Source organism: Mobula birostris, chromosome 2 (genome assembly GCF_030028105.1).
Source record: "Mobula birostris isolate sMobBir1 chromosome 2, sMobBir1.hap1, whole genome shotgun sequence".
Taxonomy (NCBI): domain Eukaryota; kingdom Metazoa; phylum Chordata; class Chondrichthyes; order Myliobatiformes; family Myliobatidae; genus Mobula; species Mobula birostris.
Window position 1 is genome coordinate 138333837 of NC_092371.1, and position 19472 is coordinate 138353308.

At 40.8% G+C, this 19472-nt stretch overlaps 1 protein-coding gene across 4 annotated transcripts in view; it reads right to left on the reverse strand.

The window, feature by feature from the left end:
- Positions 1 to 19472, reverse strand: part of LOC140191713 (3',5'-cyclic-AMP phosphodiesterase 7B-like) — a 169029-nt gene that overhangs the window by 38550 nt on the left and 111007 nt on the right. For 3 of the 4 annotated variants that reach the window (XM_072249398.1, XM_072249409.1, XM_072249381.1), the window contains exon 3: positions 15692 to 15775. In XM_072249398.1, the coding sequence (XP_072105499.1) occupies positions 15692 to 15775 (84 nt within the window). Of the gene's footprint in view, positions 1 to 15691; positions 15776 to 18714; positions 19023 to 19472 lie in introns of those variants that run through there. The other variant, XM_072249390.1, reaches the window with a different exon arrangement.

Here is a 19472-nt window from a genome sequence, read left to right on the forward strand (position 1 = left end):
ACATGAGGGCATCCTTCAGGAGGGTGAACCCATGGAAAGCACCCAGCCCAGATGGTGTATGTGACTGCGTATTAAGGACCTGTGCTGATCAACTGGCTGGAGCACTCACTGATATCCTTAACCTCTTGCTTTGGCAGTCCAAGGTACCCACCTGCTTCAAGCAGGCTTTAATTATACCAGTGCCTAAGAAGAACATGGTAATCTTCCTCAACGACTTCTGTCCAGTAGCACTTAACATCACTGTGATGAAGTACTTTGAGAGGTTGGTGATGAAACACCAATACCCTCGAACAAAGAGTAGTGGATACTGCCTAGTCCATCACGGGTAAAACTCTCCCCACCTGCTATACAGAGCACTGTTGCAGGAAGGCAGTATCCAAGCTCTCTTCTTGCTGCTGCCACCAGGAAGGTGGTACAGGAGCCTCAGGACTCACACCAACAGGTTCAGGAACAGTTATTACTCAACCACCAGCTCTTGAACCAGAGGGTTCACTCACCCCATCACGGAGCTGCTCTCCCATCTATGGACTCACTTTCAAGGACTCTTCATCTCATGCCTTCAACATTTATTGTTTGCTTGCTTGTTTGTTTGTTTATTTATTATTTCTTTCCTTTTCCATTTGCATAGTTTGTTGTCTTACACACATTGGTTGTTGTCTGCCCTGTTGGGTGTGGTCTTTCATTGATTCTACTGTAATTCTTGGATTTCCAGATCAATCTAGAGAACCTTTGCTCTACCACCTCTCAGGCAAATGTATTTTCTTGAATACGGAGACCACAACTGCATGCAAAACTACAAATGTGGTCTACTTCAAGATCATCTTACTACTGTACTTACTCCTTTGCAATGAAGGGTAACATTCGTGTTTGCTTGGTGGACCTCATGCTTAATTTGTAATTACCTGTAAAAGGACACTCAGAATTCTCCGAACTCTAACATTTCAGTCAAAAACCTCTTACTCCCTATTTTACACCATTTGTCATCAATACGCCTTTGTTTAACCTGTTTGCAACTCTGTAGATTCCATCCTCACAATTCACATTCTAACCTATGCTGTGGTGCCTTCAGTAAACTGTGATGCTTACACTGTCCCTACATCTATCAACAAGGTACACAGTAAATCTCTGGGGGTCGAGCAATGATCTGATGCACCTTACTGGTTATGGCTTACCAGATGTCTCCGACATCAGAACAGCAATCAACTTTTTGTTAACTATGGGATTGCTTGGGGTACAGATTTATTTATGGAGGTTTTCTGGAAAATTATGATCTGTAATGTTGTTCCTTATCACTTTATCAATATGAATCAAGTACAACTGTAGGTGTAAATGAGATGCAGTGGGTGTTAAATCTGTTGTATGTGTACATTTGATCGGAACAATCATCCTGTTTGTATAAAATGCTCAGCTCATGTTTCTTGGCCCCTTCCCCTTTCTGAAAACAAATTCTTTCTTTTCTCTTTTCCTGTCAGCTATGCAAGACCACACAAGTTTATCATTCACTGACATACTCTCCTAAATTGATGAATTTCACATTGTTTGCCACAACTTTGATAGCACTTCCATTTTCCCAGTACTATCAGGATCTAAAGTTCTGTTAGAGAGTTGGGGCTGTATGTACCAAATTTGACATGTCAAAAGAAACCTTTTAATTTTAGGAAAAAAAAACAAAATATCCATACTAAAACTTTAAAGTGCACACTTGACTAATTAGATAGCAACTAAATTCCACCATATATCTTAATGCTTTTTGAGGCTACTTGTTGACCTTTAATAGGACTGGTCCTTCCCCATGCCACAATTGAACCTATTTTATGATTTTCACATAATTAATTTATCTTTAAGATCAGTTGGAAAGTTACTGGTTAGTGACATGTGCATCCATAGTGGTGAAGGACAGGGAATTCAAGAATTTAAATTCAGGAGTGGCGATGCATTAACAAGTCAGGATGATATTCTGTTTGGAGAATGACAAGTGATGGTGTTCTGTGTCCACAGCTTTTGGTTCTTCTTGGTTGCAGGGATTAAGAGTTTGGAATGTGCTGCTCTAAGAGTTTAAGTGGGTAACTGCAAGGCAGACGGCACATACTGCAGAACTCTGTCAGGAAAGGAAGAATATTTAGGTGATGAACAGCCGGTTGTTTTTGCTTGGATTGTCTGAACATTCGAGTGCTTTTTGAGCTGCATTTATCCAAGCAGGCATTCCACCAGACACTGACCAACTTGTGCCTCACAGGTGACTGAAAGGTTCTGGAGGGACAGCAACCAAGTCACTTGGGGGAACTCATGGCAGGGTTCTTCTCCTTATTACCTTCATTGCTGATCTTTTAACAGGATGAATTTGTTCACATCTTTTAGTGGTCTTTTGTTTCCCTCCTCCAAAATCAAGCAGATTCAGAATTTCCCTCCCCTTAATTAATCTCTCTTTCCATCAATTTTGCAATTGCAGTTTTAACTTACCAATTACAATGGAGGGGCAGAGAGAAGGCAGAAAGAAAGAAATGGAAGAAATGGAATGTAAAGAAAGATGGATGAATGGGAAGAATGGAAGTGGATAATTTAACAGAAAGTGAGAAGAAAAATAACTATTAAAATAAAAATTAGGAAGGGGAAAGGAAAGAGCAGTGGGAGGCTGTTTACAAGGGGCACAGAATGAGTTCAGGGCCAGCACATTCCTAATAGAGTGAAGGGCAAAGCTATTACGATTAGGGAACCCTGGTTGCCAAGGGATATTGAGATTCTGGTCAGGAAAAGGAGGCATCTGTCAGGTTCATGCAACTGAGATCAAGCAAGTCCTTTGAGGAGTACAAGGAATATGGGAGTCCTTTTAAGAAGGAAATTATTACAGGCAAAAGAGGACATGAGATATCCCTGGCAGGTATGGTTTAAAAAATTACAAGTATATTAACAGCAAAAGTGTAACTAAGGAGAGGATAGGTTCCTGTGGGTCAATGTGGTAATCTATGTGTGGAGCTAGAGAAGATTGGCAAGAACTTAAATGTATACTTCTCATCTGTATTTCCCATGGAAGCTAGTGTGCTCAGGGAAGGAAAAAGTCCTGAAATAGATCAACATCATGAAGAGATGGTGCTGGGGACTGATTAGATTTATCGTAGCATATTGTTACTGGGACCCTGGCAGAGATTTTTACATCATCGTTCGCCACAAGTCTGTACTGGGAGAGTGGAATATGGCTATTTTGGTGCTTTTCTACAAGATCTGTAAGGATATGCCACTGGCCAGTGAGCCTTACGTCCGTGGTGGCGGTAAAGCTCCTGGAAGGGATTCTGAGGGACAGGATTTATCTGCATCATGGAATTTAACTTGGACAATCATGAAGTAATATATTTTGGCAAGTTAAGCCAGGGAAGAATATACACTGTGAATGGCAGGGTCCTGGGCAATGTTAATGAACAGAGAGACTTCGGGGTACAAGTACACATTTCCCAGAAAGTGGCAACAAAGGCAAACTGGGTGGTGGAGACACTGAAGGGCATGCTTGACTTCATCAGTTGTGTTCAAGCTGGGATATAGTATTATAATTGTTCAAATTTGTTATAATACAACTTGGTGAGATAGAATGGAGTATTGTGGGAAGTTCTAGTTGTCACATTATAGCAAGGATGTGATTAAGCTCGAGAGAGTGCAGAAAAGATACACAAGGATGTTGCCTGGACTGGAGGTTTTTGAATTCTATCGAGAGATTTTGATAGATACATGGAGAGCAAATGTTTAGAGGGATAAGATAGGTACTTTGGGCTGAAAGGCTTGTTTCCATAGAACGATAGAAACTAGAGCACAGAAACAGGCCCTTTGGCCCTTCTTGGCTGTGCCGAACCATTTTCTGCCTAGTCCCACTGACCTGCACACGGACCATATCCCTCCATACACCTCCCATCCATGTATCTGTCCAATTTATTCTTAAATGTTAAAAAAGAACCCGCATTTACCACCTCGTCTGGCAGCTCATTCCATACTCCCAGCACTCTCTGTGTGAAGAAGCCCCCCCCAATGTTCCCTTTAAACTTTTCCCCCCTCACCCTTAACCCATGTCCTCTGGTTTTTTTCTCCCCTTGCCTCAGTGGAAAAAGCCTGCTTGCATTCACTCTATCTATACCCATCATAATTTTATATACCTCTATCAATTCTCCCCTCATTCTTCTATGCTCGAGGGAATAAAGTCCTAACCTATTCAACCTTTCTCTGTAACTGAGTTTCTCAAGTCCCAGCAACATCCTTGTAAACCTTCTCTGCACTCTTTCAACCTTATTTATATCCTTCCTGTAATTTGGTGACCAAAACTGAACACAATACTCCAGATTCGGCCTCACCAATGCCTTATACAACCTCATCATAACATTCCAGCTCTTATACTCAATACTTCGATTAATAAAGGCCAATGTACCAAAAGTTCTCTTTACGACCCTATCTACCTGTGCCACCACTTTTAGGGAATTTTGTATCTGTATTCCCAGATTCCTCTGTTCCACTGCACTCCTCAGTGCCTTACCATTAACCCTGTATGTTCTACGTTGGTTTGTCCTTCCAACGTGCAATACCTCACACTTGTCTGTATTAAACTCCATCTGCCATTTTTCAGCCCATTTTTCCAGCTGGTCCAAGTCCCTCTGCAGGCTCTGAAAACCTTCCTCACTGTCTACTACACCTCCAATCTTTGCATCATCAGCAAACTTGCTGATCCAATTTACCACATTATCATCCAGGTCATTGATATAGATGACAAATAACAATGGACCCAGTACTGATCCCTGTGTCACACCACTAGTCACAGGCCTCACTCAGAGAAGCAATTCTCTACCACCACTCTCTGGCTTCTTCCATCGAGCCAATGTCTAATCCAATTTACCACCTCTCCATGTATACCTAGCGACTGAATTTTCCTAACTAACCTCCCATGCGGGACCTTGTCAAAGGCCTTACTGAAGTCCATGTAGACAATATCCACTGCCTTCCCTTCATCCACTTTCCTGGTAACCTCCTCGAAAAACTCCAACAGATTGGTCAAACATGACCTACCACGCACAAAGCCATGTTGACTCTCCCTAATAAGCCCCTATCTATCCAAATGCTTGTAGATTCTGTCTCTTAGTACTCCCTCCAATAACTTACCTACTACTGATGTTAAACTCACCGGCCTATAGTTTCCCGGATTACTTTTCGATCCTTTTTTAAACAACGGAACAACATGAGCCACTCTCCAATCCTCCGGCACTTCACCCGTAGACAGCGACATTTTAAATATTTCTGCCAGGGCCCCCGCAATTTCAACACTAGTCTCCTTCAAGGTCCAAGGGAACACTCTGTCAGGTCCCGGGGATTTATCCACTTTAATTTTCCTCAAGACAGCAAGCACCTCCTCCTTTTCAATCTGTACAGTTTCCACGGTCTCACTACTTGATTCCCTCAATTCCATAGATTTCATGCCAGCTTCCTTAGTAAATACAGACGCAAAAAAACTATTTAAGATCTCCCCCATTTCCTTTGGTTCCGCACAAAGCCGACCACTCTGATCTTCAAGAGGACCAATTTTATCCCTTACAATCCTTTTGCTCTTAATATACTTGTAAAAGCTCTTTGGATTATCCTTCACTTGGACTGCCAAGGCAACCTCATGTCTTCTTTTTGCCCTCCTGATTTCTTTCTTAAGTATTTTCTTGCACTTCTTATACTCCTCAAGCACCTGATTTACCCCCCGTTTCCTATACATTTCATACAACTCCCTCTTCTTCTTTATCAGAGTTGCAATATCCCTTGAGAACCAAGGTTCCTTATTCCTATTCAATTTGCCTTTAATCCTGACAGGAACATACAAACTCTGCACTCTCAAAATTTCCTCTTTGAAGGCTTCCCACCTACCAATCACATCTTTGCCAGAGAACAACCTGTCCCAATTCACGCTTTTTAGATCCTTTCTCATTTCTTCAAATTTGGCCTTCTTCCAGTTCAGAACCTCAACCCTAGGACCAGATCTATCCTTGTCCATGATCAAATTGAAACTAATGGTGTTATGATCACTGGAACCAAAGTGCTCCCCTACACAGACTTCTGTCACTTGCCCTAATTCGTTTCCTAACAGGAGATCCAATATTGCATCCCCTCTAGTTGGTCCCTCTATATACTGATTTAGAAAACTTTCCTGAACACATTTTACAAACTCTAAACCATCTAGACTCCTAACAGTATGGGAGTCCCAATCAATGTATGGAAAATTAAAATCCTCTACCACCACAACTTTATGTTTCCTGCAGTTGCCTGCTATCTCTCTGCAGATTTGCTCTTCCAAGTCTCGTTGACTATTGAGTGGTCTGTAATACAATCCCACTAATGTGGCCATACCTTTCCTGTTTCTCAGCTCCACCCATAAGGACTCAGTAGTCAAGCACTCTAATCTGTCCTGCCTGAGCACTGCTGTAATATTTTCCCTAACAAGCAATGCTACTCCCCCACCTTTCATTCCTCTGCCTTGATCACATCTGAAACATCGGAACCCTGGAATATTAGGCTGTCAGTCCTGCCCCTCCTATAGCCAAGTTTCACTAATTGCTACAACATCATAATTCCACGTGTCAATCCACGCCCTAAACTCATCTGCCTTCCCCGCAATACTCCTAGCATTGAAATATATACACCTCAGAAGATTTTTACCACCACTCACAACCTTTCTATCAGCAGATTTGCTTAAACTTTCAATATCATTTATTTTCACCTCAGCCACACTGTCAGCTCTGGCACTCTGGTTCCCATCCCCCTGCAAATCTAGTTTAAAGCCTCCCCAATAGCACTAACAAACCTCCCTGAAAGGATATTGGTCCCCCTGTGGTTCAAGTGTAACCCGTCTCCCTTGTACAGGTCCCACCTGCCCCAGAAGAGGTCCCAATGATCCTGAAATCTGAAACCCTGCCCCCTACACCAGTTCCTCAGCCACTTGTTCCTCCTCCAGAGCATCCTATTCCTATTCATGCTATACAACTCTATTAACAATAATCACTAAATGATCTAAATTAGTGGTTCTCAGACTTTATTAGTTTACCACCCCTTTGCCTCCCAGACAAAATCCTCTCTGTCCTCTCTCTTTCTAGCCATTACATTAAAACTATAAAGAATTTTGATTCATAATGCCCAGTGAAAGATTCGAACTGCAAATTCAAAGCAGTGACAAGTAATTGCAAAATTATTCAAATCTATTTAAAGCTATAAATAAAATTCTTTAATATCAGTAAAATAATTTTCATTAATAATATCAGAATGTACACTAGTAGTTTAACTATTCATTACTTCATTGCTTTTTCATCTTTCAAAGAGATGGATGGGCTTGGTGCAGTGAAATTAGCTTCTCAACATTAGGCTGAATGTCACTCGAAGTCTCAATCACCATGTCCAATAGTTTGCACTCTGTGTTTTGTTGCTTTCAGAAAAATTGGGCGACTGCTCTGAAACCGTGTTCCACTAAATATGAGTTGAAAAGACAATAAGGAACATCTTGCAAACACGAGGAGTTCTGCAGATGCTGGAAATTCAAGCAACACACATCAAAGTTGCTGGTGAATGCAGCAGGCCAGGCAGCATCTCTAGGAAGAGGTACAGTCAACATAATGACCTTTCTCGACAGTGCAGGATAGCATTCAGAGATTTCTTTCTGCAGCCATAAGTCCCCTGATATGATAATTTGAACCTCAGCTTCAACTCAAAGTAACTTTGTAGCAAAATCAGATTTTCCTCTGTCTTTATGCAGCTTGCCCAAAAAGGTCGTAATGGCCAGTGTTGAACTTAAATAGGGTTAACTTGGACAGAAATGTGGGGTTGACTGATTTGACTTTGTCAAGATTCACATCATTTCCATCCAATTGAAGATAAACTTCATTAAACTTTACAAATATTTCTGACAAATTAGCAATACCATGCCTAATATTCTTGAGTTGATTACTGAAAGAAGCAATTGAATCTTCAAAGAATTTTATCACGGTTTCAAAAGGTGCATAAGAGTGTCTCAGGCAGTTTCCATTTGAGAGCCAAATGACTTCTGTGTGCAACAAGCATAAAGATTGTTCATTGTTCTCAATGCAAAGCTCTCAAAATAGTTGGGAATTGAAAGCATGGGATTTGATAACAGTATTTTAATGATTTGTGCAATCGATCACGTAAGTTTTTTATGACAAGATGTTGTCTGTGAATTATATAGTGTATGGTAAATATGTTAGGTACAGCTTTTTTAAAGAAAATAAAAACACTGCATTGATGGTACCCTATCAAACAAGAATGTTGGTGAGTGGAATGTCCTCCTTTTTGAAAAATTGCTAAACACCCAAAATCTTGACTCCCTCTTCGTAACTGTTTTTAATCCCCTTGCAAATAATTACTCTTGAACCATGCTTTCACATTTTATGAAGTGGATATAAAAAAGAAGCAAAGAATCATTGTCTGGCAAAGTTGACTCATTGAACTGCAGAACAAATTCTGTTGTCCTAATAATGTCTTCCACATTCTCTGAAATTTCACCTACTCACATTTGAACAGAGTTGTTGCTGGGCAAAATCACCTTAATTATTTGGTCTGGTGACTTAAGCAACACTGTACTCAGAATTCCCCTTACTGCTGGCAGAATCAGTTCTTCTCCAACTGCATGGGGCTTTCCAGATTTAGCAAAGAGCAATAAAATGGTTCGGGAGGGTTTAAACTAATTTGCAAGGGGGATGGGACCCAGAGCGATAGAGCAGTGAAAGAAGTGCATGGAGTAAATCCAGATCTAACATACAGAGAGGCTTTGAGGAAAGAGAAGCAGAATAAATGGTGTAAAGACAGTAAGGTAGAAGGGCTGAAATGTGTGTACCTCACTGCAAGAAGCATCAGGAACAAAGGTGCTGAACTGAGAGCTTGGAAACATACATGGAATTATGATGTAGTGGCCATTACAGAGACTTGGCTGGCACCAGGGCAGGAATGGATTCTCAATATTCCTGGATTTCAGTGCTTTAAGAGGGATAGAGAGGGCAGAAAAAGGGGAGGAGGGGTGGCACTACTGGTCAGGGATACTATTACAGCTACAGAAAGGGTGGGTAATGTAGCAGGATCCTCTTTTGAGTCAATATGGGTGGAAGTCAGGAACAGGAAGGGAGCAGTTACTCTATTGGGGGTATTCTATAGGCCCCCGGTAGCAGCAAAGATACAGAGGAGCAGATTGGGAGGCAGATTTTGGAAAGGTGCAAAAATAACAGGGTCGTTATCATGGGTGACTTTAACTTCCCTAATATTGATTGGCACCTGATTAGTTCCAAGGGTTTAGATGGAGCAGAGTTTAAGTGTGTCCAGGATGGATTCCTGTCACAGTATGTGGACAGGCCGACCAGGGGCCACACTAGATCGAGTACTAGGTAATGAACCGGGTCAGGTCACAGATCTCTCATTGGGTGAGCATCTGGGGGACAGTGACCACTGCTCCCTGGCCTTTATAATTATCATGGAAAAGGATAGAATCAAAGAGGACAGGAAAATTTTTAATTGGGGAAAGGCAAATTATGAGGCTATAAGGCTAGAACTTGCGGGTGTGAATTGGGATGATGTTTTTGCAGGGAAATGTACTATGGACATGTGGTCGATGTTTAGCGATCTCTTACAGGATGTAAGGGATAAATTTGTCCCGGTGAGGGAGATAAAGAATGGTAGGGTGAAGGAACCATGGGTGACAAGTGAGGTGGAAAATCTAGTCAGGTGGAAGAAGGCAGCATACATGAGGTTTAGAAAGCAAGGATCAGATGGGTCCATTGAGGAATATAGGGAAGCAAGAAAGGAGCTTAAGAAGGGGCTAAGAGCAAGAAGGGGGCATGAGAAGGCCTTGGTGAGTAGGGTAAAGGAAAACCCCAAGGCATTCTTCAATTTTGTGAAGAAAAAAAGGATGACAGGAGTGAAGGTAGGACCGATTAGAGATAAAGGTGGGAAGATGTGCCTGGAGGCTGTGGAAGTGAGCGAGGTCCTCAATGAATACTTCTCTTCGGTATTCACCAATGAGAGGGAACTTGATGATGGTGAGGACAATATGAGTGAGGTTGATGTTCTGGAGCATGTTGATATTAAGGGAGAGGAGGTGTTGGAGTTGTTAAAATACATTAGGACAGATAAGTCCCCGGGGCCTGACGGAATATTCCCCAGGCTGCTCCACGAGGTGAGAGAAGAGATTGCTGAGCCTCTGGCTAGGATCTTTATGTCCTCGTTGTCCACGGGAATGGTACTGGAGAATTGGAGGGAGGCAAATGTTGTTCCCTTGTTCAAAAAAGGTAGTAGGGATAGTCCGGGTAATTATAGACCAGTGAGCCTTACGTCTGAGGTGGGAAAGCTGTTGGAAAAGATTCTTAGAGATAGGATCTATAGGCATTTAGAGAATCATGGTCTGATCAGGGACAGTCAGCATGGCTTTGTGAAGGGCAGATCGTGTCTAGCAAGCCTGATAGAGTTCTTTGAGGAGGTGACCAGGCATATAGATGAGGGTAGTGCAGTGGGTGTGATCTATATGGATTTTAGTAAGGCATTTGACAAGGTTCCACATGGTAGGCTTATTCAGAAAGTTAGAAGGCATGGGATCCAGGGAAGTTTGGCCAGGTGGATTCAGAATTGGCTTGCCTGCAGAAGGCAGAGGGTGGTGGTGGAGGGAGTACATTCAGATTGGAGGATTGTGACTAGTGGTGTCCCACAAGGATCTGTTCTGGGACCTCTACTTTTCGTGATTTTTATTAACGACCTGGATGTGGGGGTAGAAGGGTGGGTTGGCAAGTTTGCAGACGACACAAAGGTTGGTGGTGTTGTAGATAGTGTAGAGGATTGTCAAAGATTGCAGAGAGACATTGATAGGATGCAGCAGTGGGCTAAGAAGTGGCAGATGGAGTTCAACCCAGAGAAGTGTGAGGTGGTACACTTTGGAAGGACAAACTCCAAGGCAGAGTACAAAGTAAATGGCAGGATACTTGGTAGTGTGGAGGAGCAGAGGGATCTCGGGGTACATGTCCACAGATCCCTGAAAGTTGCCTCACAGGTGGATAGGACAGTTAAGAGAGCTTATGGGGTGTTAGCTTTCATAAGTCGAGGGATAGAGTTTAAGAGTCGCGATGTAATGATGCAGCTCTATAAAACTCTGGTTAGGCCACATTTGGAGTACTGTGTCCAGTTCTGGTCACCTCACTATAGGAAGGATGTGGAAGCATTGGAAAGGGTACAGAGGAGATTTACCAGGATGCTGCCTGGTTTAGAAAGTATGCATTATGATCAGAGATTAAGGGAGCTAGGGCTTTACTCTTTGGAGAGGAGGAGGATAAGAGGAGACATGATAGAGGTGTACAAGATAATAAGAGGAATAGATAGAGTGGATAGCCAGCACCTCTTCCCCAGGGCACCACTGCTCAGTACAAGAGGACATGGCGCTTTAAGGTAAGGGGTGGGAAGTTCAAGGGGGATATTAGAGGAAGGTTTTTTACTCAGAGAGTGGTTGGTGCGTGGAATGCACTGCCTGAGTCAGTGGTGGAGGCAGATACACTAGTGAAGTTTAAGAGACAACTAGACAGGAATCTAAGGTGGGGGCTTATATGGGAGGCAGGGTTTGAGGGTCGGCACAACATTGTGGGCCGAAGGGCCTGTACTGTGCTGTACTATTCTATGTTCTATGTTCTAAATGTAAGAAATGCAAAGTATCACCGTTCTGTTGTGAAGTGCTGGCAAACATGTTTTCTGTTTCTGAAAGTTTTCATGACATAACTGAAAATAAGCCAAGTTCTTGTTTGCTTTTTCAGTTTTTCTCTTCAAATGTTCAAGGAGCCTAGACAGTTTTATTGCCTCATTTGAATAAACTTTTTCTCACAACAGACACGCTGGCTGCTGTTGGTTGCTTGGTGCTGGTATAAAACCACATTTCAGATACTCCGTACTATGCTGTCTACACATCTTTTTCCGTCTGCGTCTGCCATTTTTGTTATGGATTAAAAACCATGGTCAATCACTTTTTGTTTAAATCCAATCTCAAGCGCTGCTATCAAAAAAGGGGAAAGTTATAATGTCATCATGTATCAGGCAAAAACACCATACCTTAATTCACAGGAAATGCGTCACTGAGTGATTCGAGTATGGGAATTGTACTTGTTACACTGTACTACAGTAGCAAACTACAATAATTTGCAGACCAGGTCCAGAAATAACAGTTTCTTTCACCCAGATTTCTTATGGCAAGCTAAATACAGAGTGCCACCTTACTTCTCGTCAACTACAACATGCTTTGAGCAAAGTCTAAGAGAACAGTGGGTTAAGCAAGAGGTGAGGTGATTACATGATTATTGTAATCAATTACGAGGCACCAAGGTTCAAATGCTTATAATAAGTAATTCATTTTTAAAATTATGCCTGTGATCCCTCATCTGCTCCCCTTTTTATTGAGCACTCCCCCCGCTGTCCTCTGGGAAGGGCAATATCACCAACTTTAAGAACCACTGATCTAATGTAGAGTGGGGGAGGAGAAGAAATTGTCGGTGATAGCAACAACTTTGAAAAGAATGGGAATTTTAAATTGGAAACCAAATCCTGTAAATATCCCTGAAGACAGACTCTGTCTCTGTGAAAAATAGCCTTTGCAAATGCTGAAGTCCCAGACGTATAATGTTTCTTAATAATGGAAGTCTAGACTTCTTCATGGATTTGAACTTACTGCTGAACTTCAGTGAAATTTTATTTCATAAATTAATTTGTTGGTGGCACGTTAGTGTAGTGGTTAGCACACTTTACAGTACCGGCGACCCGGGCTCAGTTCCCACCACTGTCTGTAACAGTTTGTACATTCTCACCGTGACCATAGGAGCTTCGTCCAGGCACTCTGGTTTCCTCCCACTGTCCTAAAATGGTTAATTGGTTATTGTAAATTGTTCCATCACTAGGCTTGGGTTAACCTGGGGGCTACTGGGCCAGAAGGCCTACTCCACGCTGCATCTCAATAAATAAACTTATACCTAGATAATTTTTCCAGATTAGTTCTGACTAATACAAAAAGAATATTTTGTATTTTGAGATAAGATATGGGAAGGTATTATCCACTTGAATATGCATTAATTTTTAAAAATAAACACTTCCAAGATTTCAAGAATTATGATTCGAGATTGTTTATTATCATTTCCTGTACACAAGTGCAAGGAGAACAAAATAATTGTTACGCCAGATCTGATGCAACACAAAAAACCTGGAAAAGATGAAGAACGCAATACTAAAAAAAGCACACATAATAAATGTAAATACATACAACCAATGTATGTATATAAGCTATTATATGTCCATAAAGTGACACTAGGCTGTACACGAGGTGACTGACGGGAAATGAAGTAGTGGTAGAGTTAGTGGGTGGAGGTGCTGATCAGACTTACTGCTTGAGGAAAGTAACTGTTTTTGAGTTTGGTGGTCCTGGTATGGATGCTACGTAGCCTCTTCTGTGATGTGAGGTGGACAAACAGTCCATGAGCAGGTATGTTGTATCCTTCATGATATTATTGGCCATTAATTGGGTCTGAATACATGTCCCTGATGGCAGGTAGGCTGCTGTCAGTGATGTGTTGGGCAGATTTAGCTGTCCATTGTACAGCCTTCCTGTCCACTGCAGGGCAGTTCCCATACTAAGCAGCAATGCAGCTTGTTAGGATGCTCTGTACTGTGCATTTGTAGAATGAATTGAGTATTGACGCGCAAAGTCCAGCTCTCTTCGGCCTCCTTAGAAAGTAGAGGCATTAGTGAGCTTTCCTGATTGTGTAGAATGAGTTCTGGGACCATGAGAGTTTGTGCAAGATGTGCACTCCCAGGAGTTCAAAGTAAATGTACATATATATTGTCATATACTAACTTGAGATTCATTTCCTTACAAATATTTACAAGAAAAATATACAACAGTATTTTACCGAAAGCTCTATGAACAAAGACTGGCAAACACAAAATGTGCAAAAGAAGACAAACTGTAAATAAAAATAATACTGAGAACATGATTTGTAAAGATTTCAGGATACACAAGCACAACAGCTACTGCGAAGATGGAATTTTGATAATTACTATTTTATATAGAAATAAAACGAGATTAAATACAGTATCAACACATGCAAACTGGTATCATCACAAATAATTACTTAAGTGCTATTTCTTGCTGTGTATCTAATTAGAAAAACATTTTAAAATTCTGCAATTTAAATTAAACACAGAAAATCTGAAGTTCAGCAATCTAAAACATTCCAAAAGCATTTCAGCAATTTAATTAAGCCAATGTGCATGCTCCACTTTTTTTTGGAGGCTTTCTATTTGAAGCTTACACTACATAAAGCAGGAAGCAGGTGCTAGCTACAATGCTGTGTGTATACGAATGCTACAAAGTCAGTGTAGGAAATGGACTTTAATCATTTGAATGCTCTAATTTTGTACTTATGCCAATAGCGGGGATTATTTGACATGAAAATTTTCCAGGATATTTGGAAAGATCTGGAATGACACTTCAAAGCATGCAAGCCAGGAATTGCATATGGCTGAAAATTAATTAGATACAGGAACTGTTACACCCAACTGATTGCTAATCGTTGAGCTCATTAACACATGGCTTATATGAACATAAGCAGCAAAGAAACTCTACAACACACTGACTTTATTTCTAAAGAATGTACATTTCATTTAATAGTACCCTATTAATGAAAACAGTATAAGTAACCAATGGACTTCATATATCATAGACTGGTCTTATAGGTACATCGTTCCCATATTAAATTTCTACATAATATTTCTACAATTAAGTATTAGCTGGCTTGCTTTCATTTTCTTCTCCCTCTCTAAACTAAAAAACATTGACTGCATTCTATGTGAGGAGTATTTTCAGAAGTTTATAAACTATGGAATGGCCAAACCAAATTTTAGTCAGTAAATGTATTCAGTATGATGAATTGCAGCCAACCCTTTTCCAAATGTACTTCCCTTAAAGAGACAATCCCTGCTGTTGAGGTAATAGAAGCTTAACCTCAGAGTAATCTTACAGAGATGTATTGACCCATAGTCCTGAGGTTTTCTCTGAAAATTCATAATTGCTACTTTATTTATGGGCCATATTCAAAGAATCATCGTATCCTTACAGCATAGAAGCGGACTATTTTGTCTTTTGTACTTAAGCCAATCTTTGCAAGTCAGTTCCAAGTTCTGGCTCTTTCACTAAAGCCATACAATTTGTTTTCCTTTGAGTACTTATCAAATTGCTTTTTGAAAGCCACAATTGAACCTGCTTCTACCATCCTTTCAGCCAATGAATTCCAGAGCACAACCACTCATTGCTTGAGAAAGCTTTACCTTACATCATCTTTGTTTTTTATGCCAATCACTTTAACACTATGTATTCTGGTTCTGAGGTCATGCCCAATGTTCGTTCTGTCTATCAAGCAACCCTTGATCTATCAATCTTCCTAATTCTTTAAATTTATACTTTCAACACCTTAGACGTAAATGGTACACATGGTCAAAAGTGGGAAGTATTTTGCTGAGGGACAAGTTTTATTTCAAAAGGAAGATTGCAGATCAATTCCCAGAAAGCACATTTCTTTACTTTAAAGCAAATTCAAAATTGAAGCTGCAAGATTTCAACAAAGTAGCTTCTACTGAATAAAGACTCTGGTCTCTGAGTTTTAATGGTACTTACAATTTAGAAGACGAAAGTCAATGACTGGATATGATCCGCGGCGTTCAGAGAGAAGCCCTGCTTGCCCTCTCACTCGTGCATTTCCTGGGAGAAAAGAGATTACGGATAAAGCGTTTACATCAGGTGAAATCCTATATGTATTCACCATCATTACAGAACTTTTGTCCTCCACATATATAGTACAGCAGAATATGCTGTCAGGGATGCTCTTGCCTTTTTGTGTTTGCAGACTGAATCAACACTGAATCAAAGAGAATGCAAATTTCAACATTTTTTAATAATATCACTTCCAGTGTGATAATTTTCACTGGTGTTAAGGCTTGTTTAATCAGGGCTAAACCTTTGGTAGTGTGGATGGGTATTATTATTCAACAATACACACAAAATACTGGAGGAACTCAGCAGGCCAGGTAGCATTTATGGAAAAGAGTGAACAGTTGGCGGTTCAGGCCTACAGTCCTGATGAAGGGTCTTGGCCCAAAACATAGACTGTACTCTTTTCCATAGATGCTGCCTGGCCTGCTGAGTTCCTTCAGCATTTTATGTGTGTTGCTTGAACTTCCAGCATCTGCATATTTTCTCTTGTTTGTTATTAAATACTCTCTTTAGCCTTGATGAAATGTGAGCAGTCCCATTTCCTCAGAAGGCCATGCAAAGAAAAACAATGAAACTATGCTCATGGTTTTATTATCCTTTTGCATCAGGATAGATCAAGAAGATGGCTTACTACTATCTTCTGATGTATAGTAAACAATGTCCTTGCCAATAGTGACCTCATCTTGGAAATGAATAAAAAAAGCTTCCCCCTTAATCCCACATGCATATCTTGCTCTTCCTTTCAACTTCCACACAACGTAATAACAGTAATTGTAGACCTTGCTTTGCTGTCTGAGGATTCTCAACTGATTTCTGTTCAGCCTCATGCCCCTGCAGCTGGGTGCAATGGTTTACCTACAGATGGCACCATATTCAAAGCTACGTTAGCATAAGGAAACCCATTTTAGAGTATGAACAGCTCATGTTAAGACTTATAGCAAGCACTAATAGCGCATCTGAAAGTCCTTCCAACAGTGCAGCGCTCCCACAGCACTCCAATGACATGTCAGCCAAAATTATGTGCACAAGTCTCCAGTGAGTGACTTGAATTTACAACCTTCTGACACAGGGAAGAGCACAATCACAGATCCAAAGCTGGAGCAGTCCTCACTGTCGTCTCCCAGGCACCATGTCTATTCATCTTAGACAAAAGTGGAGAATAATTTAACAGTAAACAAGCATTACCTCTTCAACCATGGTCTAGGTCTATAGACATTATCTGAGCCTCCCAAAAGGGCCATTTCCTGAACGGATGTTTGGCTACTTGGCATATCCTAGTGGTGTCTGTATATAAACATAGTTCCTGTTTGATGACAAAGTTCACCCTGAATCACGTCTATCTGTCATTAAGGGTGGAGTACATGCAGCAGACAGCTCAAAGATAGTGAAACATCACACACAACACTGGCCTAGTCAAATGGCAATCAATGTCAAGGTCAGTGTGTGTGCCTGCAACATAGGAATTCTGCCTTTCAACAGCAGCTGTGCTTATGATGAATAAGCACAGTCAAAACAGTTTTTTTGTAATCTGTGCTGTTAATTTATTTTAGAATATAAAAGTATACATTGTAAAAAAAAGTTTATATCTGGCTGTCTGATAAGTGGTTAGAATCAGGAACAAAATGTTTGCACTGTATTTTAAGCTACAAAATTCTAAACACATAGTCGTTATGGCCATAGAGAGGCACAGAAACAGACACACAAGCACAAAAGATACTTTAATAAAGGACCAACTCCAAGTCCCCTTATCCTGTCATCCTTTCTTCCTTTCAAGCTGCCCTTCAGGATTAATGAGTGGGAGGTGTGAATTATTTTAATGTATATTGGGTGTTGCACGCCAGAGTGAATTATTAATTTATTGCTAAGGTGGTCCAAGACAAAGCTCTGCTGGGTAGAGCATAGACAGTGCGCATTCACGCAAACATAGACACACACACACACAAACAAATATATAAACATGCACATACATGCCTGGATATATCAATACACACACATAGAAATACAAACAGACACACACACACACATATTTTTTTATATATATATATATATATATATATATATATATATATATATATATATATATATATATACACACACACACACACACACACACACACACACATATATATATACACATACACACAAACCCCATTTCCAGAAAAGTTGGGATATTTTCCAAAATACAATAAAAACAAAAATCTGTGATATGTTAATTCACGTGAACCCTTATTTAACTGACAAAAGTACAAAGAAAAGATTTTCAATAGTTTTACTGATCAACTTAATTGTATTTTGTAAACATACACAAATTTAGAATTTGATGGCTGCAACACACTCAACAGAAGTTGGGACAGAGGCGTGTTTACCATTGTGTTACATCACCTTTGCTTTTAATAACACTTTTTAACTGTTTTGGAACTGAGGATACTAATTGTAGTAGATTTGCAATTGGAAATTTTGTCCATTCTTGCTTGATATAAGACTTCAGCTGCTCAACAGTCCGTGGTCTCCGTTGTCTGATTCTCCTCTTCACAATGTGCCATACATTTTCAATAGGAGATAGACCTGGACTGGCAGCAGACCAGTCAAGCACACGCACTCTGTGTCTACAAAGCCACGCTGTTGTAGCCAGTACAGAATGTGGTCTGGCATTGTCCTGCTGAAATAAGCATGGACGTCCCGGGAAGAGACGTTGCCTTGATGGCAACATATGTCTCTCTAAAATCCTAATATACGCCTCAGAGTCAATGGTACCTTCACATACATGCAACTCACCCATGCCGTGGGCACTGATGCACCCCCATACCATCACAGATGCTGGCTTTTGCACCCTTCGCTGATAACAATCTGGATGGTTGTTTTCATCTTTGGCACGGAGAACTCCACTCCTATTTTTTTTCCAAAAACTAGCTGAAATGTGGACTCACCTGACCACAGCACATGGTTCCAGAGTCTTTCGGTTCCTCTGAGATGAGCTCGGGCCCAGAGAACTCGCCAGCGTTTCTGCATAGAGTTGATGTATGGCTTCCTCCTTGCGTAATACAGTTTCAAGTTGCATTTCTGGATGCAGCGACAGACTGTGTCGAGTGACAATGGTTTTCCGAAGTACTCCCGAGCCCAGGTGGCTATAATTGTCACAGTAGCACGACGGTTTCTTAGGCAGTACTGCCTGAGGACTCAAAGATCACGCGCATTCAACAGTAGTTTCCGATCTTGCCCTTTACACACTGAGATGTCTCTGAATTCTCTGAATCTTTTCACAATATTATGTACTGTAGATGTTGAAAGACCTAAATTCTCTGCAATCTTGCGTTGAGAAATGTTCCTTGTGAACTGACTAACAATTCTCTCACGAATTTTGGCACAAAGGCGTGAGCCACGACCCATCCCTGCTTACAAAGACTGAGCCTTTGATGGACGCTACTTTTATACCCAGTCGTGATACCTCACCTGCTACCAATTAGCCTGCTTAATGTGGAGTTTTCCAAACCGGTGCTACTTGAATATTCTGTGCACTTTCCAATCCTATTTTAACTCTGTTCTAACTTTTGTTGAGTGTGTTGCAGCCATCAAATTCTAAATTTGTGTATATTTACAAAAAACAATTAAGTTGGTCAGTAAAACTATTGAAAATCTTTTCTTTGTACTTTTGTCAGTTAAACAAAGGTTCATGTGAATTAACATA